This window comes from Arachis stenosperma, chromosome 6 (genome assembly GCF_014773155.1).
Source record: "Arachis stenosperma cultivar V10309 chromosome 6, arast.V10309.gnm1.PFL2, whole genome shotgun sequence".
Taxonomy (NCBI): domain Eukaryota; kingdom Viridiplantae; phylum Streptophyta; class Magnoliopsida; order Fabales; family Fabaceae; genus Arachis; species Arachis stenosperma.
In genome coordinates, this window is record NC_080382.1 from 120,359,244 (window position 1) to 120,370,628 (window position 11,385).

Consider the following 11,385-nt stretch of genomic DNA (forward strand, 5'->3'; position numbering starts at 1 on the left):
CCTCTCTATTACTAATTCTCATTTCTTTTGCTCTTAGTGTTTGAATACCCATTGCCCAATTCCTTTCTACATTCTTGCAATTTATTATTCTTGTCATCTACATTTTGTTCTTTTAATTCTTGCTATTTACTCTTATGTTCTTTAAATTTCTGCACCCTTTAATTCCTTGCCATTTATCTTTGATGTCATTTGAGTTTCTTACAATTTAAGTTTCAGTTATTTACTTTCATTTTATTTCTACATTCCTGTTCTTAAACTCCTTGCCATTTAAATTCTTGCAATTATGTTCAAAAGTCACATTGCTCATAAAATCAAAACTATGTTCGCTTGACTAAATCTACCATTTAACTAAAGTTGCTTAATCTACCAATCCTCGTGGGATCGACCTCACTCCTAGTGAGTCTTATTACTTGATGCGACCCGGTATACTTGCCGGTTATACGTGAAATCTAATTTTTACGTATCAAGTTTTTGGCGCCGTTGCCGGGGATTGGTTAGATTGACAATGATTAAGTGAAAGGTGGTTTAGATTGAGCATTTTTTTTTTGTGTTTTTGTTAAGCCTACTAACTGTTTGATACTTTGTTTCACTAACCCCAATTCCACTCTAATTCTAGAATATTTCACTTGTGATTTTGGTTTTGTTTGTGTATGTCAGGAGCTAATAGACATAATATTGAGGACGAGAGAACCCGCCGAAGGATAAGGAGAGCAGAAAGAGGAAAGGGAATAGTTGGTGAAGAGGATTCAGAGGGAGAAGATCAAGTCATGGAGGATGAGATGCACAATCCTGGAGGGGTCAACAACAATGATGGACCACCTAGAAGGGTGCTATCTTCTTATACCATCCCTGATCCAAGACATTGTGGGAGTAGTATTGCCACTCCTCCAGTTCAGGCCAATAACTTTGAGTTGAAACCTCAACTCATCACTTTGGTACAGAACAACTGCTCTTATGGAGGGGGACCTCTTGAAGACCCAAATCAACATCTATCTGTTTTTCTGAGGATATGCAATACAGTGAAGACAAATGGAGTGCATCCAGATGTCTACAAGTTGTTACTATTTCCATTCTCTTTGAGGGATAAAGCCACTCAATGGCTAGAATCATTCCCCAAGGAAAGCCTCAATGATTGGAATGACCTGATGGGCAGATTTCTAGCAAAGTTTTACCCACCTCAAAGAATCATCAAGTTGAAGACAGAGGTACAAACTTTCAGGCAAATGGAAGGGGAGTCATTGTATGAAGCCTGGGAAAGGTATAAGGCACTCATGAGAAGATGTCCACCTGACATGTTTAGTGACTGGGTCAAACTCCAAAACTTCTATGAAGGTTTAAACTTAGAAGCAAGGAAGGGACTAGACTACTCATTAGGAGGATCACTTAACATGATGAAAACTGCCGAGGAGGCTCAAGACCTCATTGAGATTGTGGCAAACAATCAATATTATTACTCATCAGAGAGGCAGCATAATCCGACCCCAAAGAAAGGTTTAATGGAGCTCGAAGGTGTTGATGCTATCTTGGCACAAAACAAGTTAATGCACCAACAAATCCAACAACAAATGGAGATGATAACAAAGAGAATGGATGGTTTCCAGCTAGCATCAGTGAACACAACAAATCAACCATTACTTGAATGGAGCCAAGGTGAAGGGACCACTGTTGAACAACCACAAGAGCAAGTTCAATACATGCAGAATACTTCAAATTCTCAGGATGAATTTCATGGTGATACATACAACTCATCTTGGAGAAATCATCCCAATCTAAAGTGGGGTGAAAACCATTGGCAAAAGAACAACAACCACAATCACTCCCGCAACACAAATAACCAAAATCACCATGCCAACAACACTAACCAATATAGAAAAACACAAAACACATATCAACACCCTCATAATAACTCACAAACTCACCAAAGCAACTTTCCTGCACCAACATCCACTTCACAAAATTACCACACTAATCCACCCAACAACTTCCAACAACAATCAACTCCCATCATACCTCCAATTGACCATCATGAGGCCAGAATCTCAAGTCTGGAAGCAACCTTGCAAGCACTTGCTCAAACCACTCAAGCCTTAGCTAAGGGACACAAGGAACATGAGGTCATCATGAAGAATATTGAGAGACAAGTGGGACAATTGGCCAAACAAGCCGAGCGACCAACCAATGTTCTTCCAAGTGATACGATACCCAACCCAAGAGACATAGAAAAAGCCATAAAATGGGAGGAGTGTAAAGCAATCACCCTGAGAAGTGGGAAGAAAGTGGAGACAGAAGCCATTACTCAGGAAGAGCACATCAAAGAAGGCTTAAAAGAAGAGGTGAAGGAACAAAAGCAGGAGCAAAAAACCTATACACAAAGTGATAAATTAGCTAAGAAGGAGGCAGTGAAAGCATACCAACCAATGCTCCCATACCCTCAAAGGTTTAAAGAAGAGAACAAAGAGAAGCAATATTCCAAATTCTTGGAAATATTCAAGACACTACACATCAACATCCCCTTCATTGAAGCACTTGAACAGATGCCCCTATATGCTAAGTTCATGAAGGAATTGTTAACAAAGAAAAGATCCTTGAAAGAGGGACAAACGGTTGTGATGACCAGGGAGTGTAGTGCCATCATCCAGAAAAAGTTGCCAAAGAAGATGAAAGACCCAGGGAGCTTTCACATCCCCTGCACAATAGGCAACATGATGATTGAGAGAGCATTTTGTGATCTTGGTGCAAGCATAAATCTGATGCCTCTATCTTTGATGAGGAAGCTTCAGATTCATGAATTGAAACCTACAAAGATAGCCCTTCAAATGGCGGATAAATCTATTCAGCAAGCACTCGGGGTTGTAGAGAATGTATTAGTAAAGGTGGATAAATTTTTCCTCCCAGTTGACTTTGTCATCCTAGACATAGAGGAAGATGACAACACTCCCATTATTCTAGGGAGGCCCTTTTTAGCCACTGCCAGGGCATTGATAGATGTCGAAAAAGGAGAATTAATGCTAAGGGTGCATGATGAGCATATAGTGTTCCATGTCTTCAAGAATTTGCAAGACTCCACCCAAGAGGAAGAGTGTATGAAGATTGATTCCATAGATCCAAACTTGAAAGAGGCACCTGATGAGGCACTTCCAAGCTCATGCTGGAAAGAAAATGAAGAGGTGGAGGTGCTGCAACAAGCTCAAAGAATAGAGGAGAAGCTGCAATCAAAGTCAGCATTTAAGATTCATAGCAAGGACAGTCCAAAAATTGAGATCCCAAAACCTGAACTATCTCCTGGAAAAGAAGAGAGTCCCAAGAAGAAAATGCCAAGAGGATGGAGAAACAAGAAAATCTCCACTGAAGACTTCTCACCAGGGGATAAAGTGATGCTAACTTACCAACCAATAGAGACATCTCCACACTTTTCTGGATACTACACAGTGAACAAAATCCTCTCACTTGAACATGTGGAAATCATCAAGAATGATACTGGAAGGAAGCTCACGGTGAGAGGGGAAGGATTAAGGCACTATGATCATCATCCGCCCTAAAGAGGGACAACCGTCAAGCTAATGACGATAAAAAAGCGCTTGTTGGGAGGCAACCCAACCAAAGGTAGTCTTCTTTTCTTAGTTAATTCAATAAAGAGTTAAGTATATTTATCTGCATTGCAAGGAGCTAAGTTTGGTGTTACACACCAACAGAATTCAAAGGTGAATGTGAGGTGCTAAGTTTGGTGTTCCACCAAAAAGTTTCATTAAAGACACATTTTAACCCTTTGCATGATTAGTCACTAGCTCCAAACAATCAGAAAAACTACTTAACAATTGCTACTTTTAATTTAGATTTTATTTCCTTAATTGTTATCTTTAATTTTGCTTACTTGAAACACATGTGCTACTAATGTTTCATTGTGTAAGACATTCATGATCTATCTTAGCCCCATAGCCATGGTTCTAATTGTTGCTTGAGGACAAGCAATTATTCTAAGTTTGGTGTGGGAAGGGAAAGAAAAGGAGGAAAAGGACAACAATAGAGAAGATAAATTACAAGGTTGTAAAGTTCTTTTTTTTTCTCTCATTTGTTTCCAGCACTTTAAATTGCATGATTGTCTTATTACCTTCTCTATATGCATGTGTGGTATGAATAAGCATAGCTTGAATTTTGATTTGCAATATGTTGCTGTGGCATTATGACTACCAACTTGAGTTTTGTGAATTCAAAAGCAAAAAAAGGCATCATGATCATAAACAAACAAGGAATTAAAGAAGAACTTGGCATGTGCATACAAGTATTGGAAGGCTAGTATGTTTGATTGTTGCTCAATTGCATTAGATTTGATTTAATTGAAGTTTTCATCTAGGACATTTTGTGAAATCTTTTGAAATCATGAAAACCTTGAAAAAAAGAAGGCAAAGAAAAGAAAAAGGGAAAGAATGAGAAAGTTGAAGGCTCTGAGTACCAATGACAATTCCATTGTTAAGTACTTGTGGTGTTTATGTATCAAGTAAAATGCTTGAAAACAAAACACTTAGAAGTCAAGGCTAGGCTCAAGTGCAAAAGCACTCCCTCAAAGCTCAAGGCTCTGAGCATCAATGATTAGAGAGTCAAGAAAAGAAATAAATGAGCTTAATGAAGTCCTCTAATTAAATGCTTGTGGTGCTTATGTATCAAGTGGTAAGACTTGAAAACAAAGCATTTAGAGTCGTAGTTTTGTTATCAACTCATGGGGCAAAGCACCCAAAAGGAGAAGCTAATAAAAAAATCAAAAGCTTGATTCAAGGAAGAAATATAAGAAAAAAATTTCATAAATTGAGCTAGATAGAAGCATCAATCATTTACATTTCTTTTGTGATTGTAGCATTCTTAGAAAAACTAGCTTACCATGAACATTGAGTTGTTATTCTTCTTACCTTGGATTGTCAATCTCTATTGCATGATTCTCTTCTTGCTTGAGGACAAGCAAGGTTTAAGTTTGGTGTTGTGATGCGTTTGCATATTTTCTATATTAGCTAGTTAGTTTAAGTAGTTTAGCTTAATTTCACTCATTTTCTCTAAATAAACAAGTCCTTTTATGAGTTTTGTCTCCATGCATGAGAATACCAAGGAACATGTGATTCTAGCCAAATTCATGCAAATGATTTAAGGAATGCATATATGAATGAGTATGAATGAATCTCATGAAATTTATTGCATGAATTGGTAAGACTTTGAAGCTATTTCCCTTGTTGATGATAGGTGATTAAACAAGGAAGCATGGAAGCAAGAATGATGCAAGCTGGGCAAGAAGAAGTTGGCGTTGCCAACTTGGGAATAGGGTGCGTTGTTGAGGACAACGCCAGGCAGCCCTGGAGAAGCAAAGTTGGGCGTTGCCAACTCTAGAAGGGCGTTGCCAACGCCAATTTGTGAAGCAAGCTTGGCAGCCCTGGAGAAGCAAAGTTGGCGTTGCCAACTTGAGGAATAGGCTGCGTTGTTGAAGGCAACGCCAAGGCAGCCCCTGGAGAGCACTTGGGCGTTGCCAACTTGGAGAAAGGAGTGAGTTATTCAAGGCAACGCCAAGCACAAGAATGAAGCCTTGAAGAGGAGCTCGAGGGCGTTGCCAACGCCAAGAACCATAGGCGTTATTCAAGGCAACGCCAAGCAACTTTGGCACCATAGGAAACAACCTCGAGCACGTTGCCAACGCCACTATCATTGGCGTTATCCTTGGCAACGCCAGAAATGGTTGCTTGGCTAGGCACCAAGTCTTGGGTGCCAGCCAAGTTGCCAACGCCAGGGACATGCACCATTCAAGTTGCCAACGCCAGGGACATGCACCATTCAAGTTGCCAACGCCAGGGACATGCACCATTCAAGTTACCAACGCCAGGGACATGCACCATTCAAGTTGCCAACGCCAGGGACATGCACCATTCAAGTTGCCAACGCCAGGGACATGCACCATTCAAGTTGCCAACGCCAGGACGTGCTGCCAGCCAAGTCTTGGTGCCAACCACGTTGCCAACGCCAAGCAAGGCTACTAACCACGTTGCCAACGCTGAAATACAAAGGAGTGTTTGCCAAAAACGCTGGTGAGCTGGACAGCCTGACCTTACCTCCTTCAATGGAGTATATCCTGAGCTACAAAGCTCCAAATGAGGTGATTCCAACGGCATTTGAAAGTAGACATCCAGAGCTTTCCAACCATATATCATAGTATGGGATTGGCATTCATTTGAAGCTTCAAAAGTTGGCTTCATTTAGAGCTTCAGAATCTGAGCACGTTGGCAACGCTGGAAACAAGGGCGTTTTCACCAAAAACGTGTGCGATTTTGGCAGCCTGACCCTGTCTCCTTCAAACAAGAATAACTTGAGCTACAGAGATCCAAATTGAGTGCTTCCAGTTGCGTTGGAAAGCTGACATTCAGAGCTTTCCAACCATATATAATAGTCCATGGTGGAGCACAAAATTGAAGCCAAACCAGAGTCATCTTTAGGCCCTGAAAACAAGAACATGAAGTTGAAATTCAAGAAGGCTAGAGATGAGCCTTGGAGTGGGGCACGAGCACGTTGCCAACGTGCTAGCAAGGGTGCATTTTTGGCAACAACGCCAGCCTCATTTCCCTGCTTTGGGAGGCTCTAGGCACGGGCACGTTGCCAACTTGGCAAAATGGGTGCGTTTTTGGCAACAACTTGGCAGCTTGACCTTACCTTCTTTGAGGAACCATAACTTGAGCTAGGAAGGTCCAATTGAGGTGATTCCAGTGGCATTGGAAAATAGACATCAAGAGCTTTCCAATGATGTATAGTAGTCCATATTGAAGCAGAAGGGTGACACTCAAATTCTGGGCTACATTTAGCATGAAAGTAGAGCCAAGAAGAGGAGAAGCAAGTTGTTAGCAACAACTTGGGCTAGCAACGCCCAAGCCTCAAAGCTAACTCCCAGGAAATTGTGATGCACGTTGCCAACGTGCATTAAGGCCAGCGTTATTGACAAAAACGCCAAGCCATTGGGCCAGAAGCATGATGAATGAACTCTTCCTTTCCAAGTCTAGCAACACTTCTTCCAATTGAGCCAAGAATTCAACAAAGAGGAAGCCCATATTTCCAACCCAATTCAAGATCTTTGAAAGAGTTTTGGGACTAGTATAAATAGAGATTGAGTTTGTACTTTTTGGGGACTTTTTGACACTTAGACTTTTTAGACTCTTAGCACTTTTATTTTGAGACTTTTTAGCACTTCCGGGAGGATACCCGGAGAGCATTTTTGGTTCTTCTTGGAACTTCTCTTCTTCATTTCTTAAGCTTTAAGCATTTCCTTATTCTTCTTCATCTTTCTTTGCATTTAGTTTAATTTTGGTTTATGGCAATTGTTGTTGAAATTGGAGCTATGACTCACTAAACCCCACTTTCATTAGGGGGAAGAGCTCTGCTTGTTGGAATGCATTGGTGAACTCATCTTTTCCTCCTCAATTCTAGTGGTTGATCTAAAGAGGGAACTCTTGTTCTTCAAAGATTCAACCACCATCGAGAGAGGGGTTAATCTATATGAATTATGTGGTGAATTTGAGGAATGAGCCACATAATTCAGTTTAGAGTTCATCCTTTCATGATTTCTTTAATCAATACACCTTGGTTAGTATGTGAGATGTAACTCTCCTGGGTTGAGGTTATGGGAGTTGTGTGGCTGGATTAGATTTGAGCTTCATCTCTTCTCATGAACAATTAGATCACGAGAGTGGCAATTGGTTATGTTGAGAGAAATTGAATCACCAAGAGATTGGGATTCAATTACCCACTTGCCATGGATCTATACCCATGATTGAGAAGGACTTGACTAACATCAATTCATGAAAACTTGCATCTCTAATCCCTAATGATCCTCTCTATTACTAATTCTCATTTCTTTTGCTCTTAGTGTTTGAATACCCATTGCCCAATTCCTTTCTACATTCTTGCAATTTATTATTCTTGTCATCTACATTTTGTTCTTTTAATTCTTGCTATTTACTCTTATGTTCTTTAAATTTCTGCACCCTTTAATTCCTTGCCATTTATCTTTGATGTCATTTGAGTTTCTTGCAATTTAAGTTTCAGTTATTTACTTTCATTTTATTTCTACATTCCTGTTCTTAAACTCCTTGCCATTTAAATTCTTGCAATTATGTTCAAAAGTCACATTGCTCATAAAATCAAAACTATGTTCGCTTGACTAAATCTACCATTTAACTAAAGTTGCTTAATCTACCAATCCTCGTGGGATCGACCTCACTCCTAGTGAGTCTTATTACTTGATGCGACCCGGTATACTTGCCGGTTATACGTGAAATCTAATTTTCCCCTGCCACCAATGCTCAGCTTCTCCTTCCAGCATATAAGTAGCAAATTCCACGTGTTGGCCTTCCGGAACATGCTGTGCTCGCAGTGATCGTTCAATAGCTCGAAACCAATTGTCAGCATCAGTCGCAACAAGTGTACCTTTAAACTTAGGCGGTTTAACCTTCAGAAAAGTCGCAAGGGTCATAGGTCTTTCGAGATGCCCTAAGTTATTCTCATCATTTCCACTATCTTCCCCATGCTCATTCTCATTCCCGTTTCTCACTCCAAGACGATCAACAGCCCTAGCCGCTGCTACTGCAGCCTCACGCACTGCCTCAGCCACAGCGTTCATGGTAGTCATAAACGTCTCCTGTTCCCTCTCGTAGTTAACATTAGGAATTCCTTCCCGTACGCCTCGTCTCTGTGAACCCATCGTGGTCCTGTTCACACCAAACAATCATTATTAAGGTGATCAGTCTTAATACTTCAAGTCAAGTGTGAACAATCCCAGAATGAAAACACAGAGACAATCATGCAACACATATCACATAGATATCCTATAAGCATGAGACACACAACAGAGCATGCAATGAAGCATAGTCAGTCCACTCCCCAGGCTTTATTGGGAACGAACTGCTCTGATACCAACTTGTAACGACCCAACTCCCAGTATGCCATGGTCATACAAGAAGCTAAGTGTTACTAACTTATTTTTCCTAATTATTAACTATTACTTAATATATGAGCCTGTTCCTTGTTAGAACGTTGCCAATTTTACGAGTAACTTTTTTTTTTATTCACTGCGGATGTTAATGTAAAATAAGCAAGCATACATTGAGAGCAATAAAAGCAAGCATAGAGAAATATAGAAATATAGCAGATAATATACATCATGTACACTATAACAAAACATGTAGCGTTTACACAAGATCAAGTCAGTTTACATCCTCGTCAACCTACGTAGCTAATATATACACGACACTCCCAGGGCCTGGCCCATACAAAAAGCCGCTAAACTGGCACCCAGGCTAGCCTAACCACTATATAGCTCCTAGCTCTCGGGTGTACTAACACAAGTGAGAGACTATCTATCCGATAATGTTAGACTAGAGTGTCATCAAAAGAATGCCCCTTTCGTAGTCAAACTATATCTACTCGTGGCCGTTCGGAGAATCGCCGTGAGGCTCGTCCATCTCCTCATCCTGCTCTATCCCTATCTCAGGATCCTCCTCCTCCTCCTCATCATCCGCAGCTACAACTGTACCCTCAGATCCACCAGAAACACTGCTGTCACTATGTACAAAACCATTCGCGAGCACAGGTCCGTTCGCGAGCAGAGGTCCGTTCGCGTATATAGGAGCTACCCCATCATCCGGTAGTGCCGGCTCATCAGGCTGTGGAAAGTCAGGGATCGGCTCAGGAGGAAGGTCCCACTCTGGTGGTATCACAGGTACGTAGTCACCAGCTAACTCGGGCTCATCAGGAATGATAGGCTCAGGTTCCACCTCATTCAAAGGTTGAGCTGGTATAGGGTGCTCGGGGTCATCAGGAAAAGGATGTACAGGTGCGTCAGGATGTAACCAGGATAAGGGAAAGTCGTAAGGAGCATCAGGGTCAAAATGCGGGCTAGACAGAGGATGTTGAAAGGCTCGATCAGGTAACGCGTATCGTCTAATACGAGGCTCCAATCCCATGATGAAATAACTGTGATGTACTGGATCCTCGTAGACGTAAGGGTCCTCGAACTCATAGAAGATCACGCCCGTCTCCATCTGAGGGGGAGGAAGGGAGAGAGAAGGGGTAAGAACTGGGGAGTTCTTAGTAGGGTCGGGGTTATTAGTTACGTTCATTTATTTGGGGTCAATTAACAGACGAATAACATAATATAGCGAAACATTAAACAAAAGATAAAAACAGAAAGAGAAAGTAGAGACAATAGAAAGCAGAACACAAACAAAAGAATACAAGAAAATAAAACATAGAAATAGCATACAAGCAGACAAACACAAAGAAATAGATCACACACAGAAAGAAATGCAACAGAGAGTGATGCGCAGACAAAAATGATGCATGTCTAGTCCTAGCACAGGCCATGAGCTCATGTGTCGGTTAGCACCTGCATTCCCGACATTTATCCGGTCACGAGTTCACGATTTCCCGGATACGATTTTCCGTTCAAATAAATGCGCATATAATTATTAGCAGCTCTATTGAGACAGCCTCTGCTTTCTACTCGCAGGAAATATACTCTTGGGAACGGAAACTTGCTGTAGGTATCCTAGTTTCCCTACAGAAGCTCTTGTGAACGGAAAATTGCTGTAGGTATCCTAGTTTCCCTACAGAAGCTCTTGGGTTGCCTCAAGCAACAGATCATCACATAATCATTCTCATTATCATCATTCATCATCATTCTCATTAATCATCATCATTTTCACATTCTTATGCAGTACCTCTTTCTTTCTCTGTTCAATCATTCTGTACAAACTTTACATCTTTCACTTTTACAACATCTTAATTCAAACCATCTTTATCAAATTACTCTTTTCTCTTGATCTCTTTTCTCTATTCTGGTTACTCTATTCTCTGTATCTCTTTACTCTGCTCTGGTTACTCTTTTCTCTGCTTAACGTACGTATTTAAAGCTTATGTAAATTTCGGTATGAATAGTTAGCTTGTCCCAAGTATAGGTTCATTAAGTCTATACTGAAACAGTTTAACTTTTCATATAATACCTAATCCTAGTCGCAACTCAAGGACTAACTATGTTGCCCTAGTTTGTTCACTAATGTCTGTCTGCTTTTCTGTCATTAAAACTTTACAGACTTTTTCTTCGATTTTTATCTTTTCTTCAACTTTTTATCTTTTATTTATCTTTGCCTCACTAATATGTTCTTACCACTCCCTAAGTGTGTTATGAAGGTAATTATGAGATTCTGCACTTAAAGTTGTCTTTCTAAAGCTTTTACAGAAAACTGCCTTTTTTGCATTATTTTATTATTTTTATTAAAATATTATTTTTAATTAAATATTATTATTTAATATTTTATTATTATTTATTATTTTATTATTAAATTTTCGAAAATTAACTCACTTTTACTT

At 40.2% G+C, this 11,385-nt stretch overlaps 1 protein-coding gene across 1 annotated transcript; it reads right to left on the bottom strand.

The window, feature by feature from the left end:
- Positions 1 to 9,437: 9,437 nt before the first annotated feature.
- On the bottom strand, positions 9,438 to 10,058 carry LOC130934498 (vegetative cell wall protein gp1-like). Its single transcript, XM_057864062.1, has one exon. The coding sequence runs from the start codon at positions 10,056 to 10,058 to the stop codon at positions 9,438 to 9,440; it is 621 nt and encodes a 206-aa protein (XP_057720045.1).
- Positions 10,059 to 11,385: the final 1,327 nt, after the last annotated feature.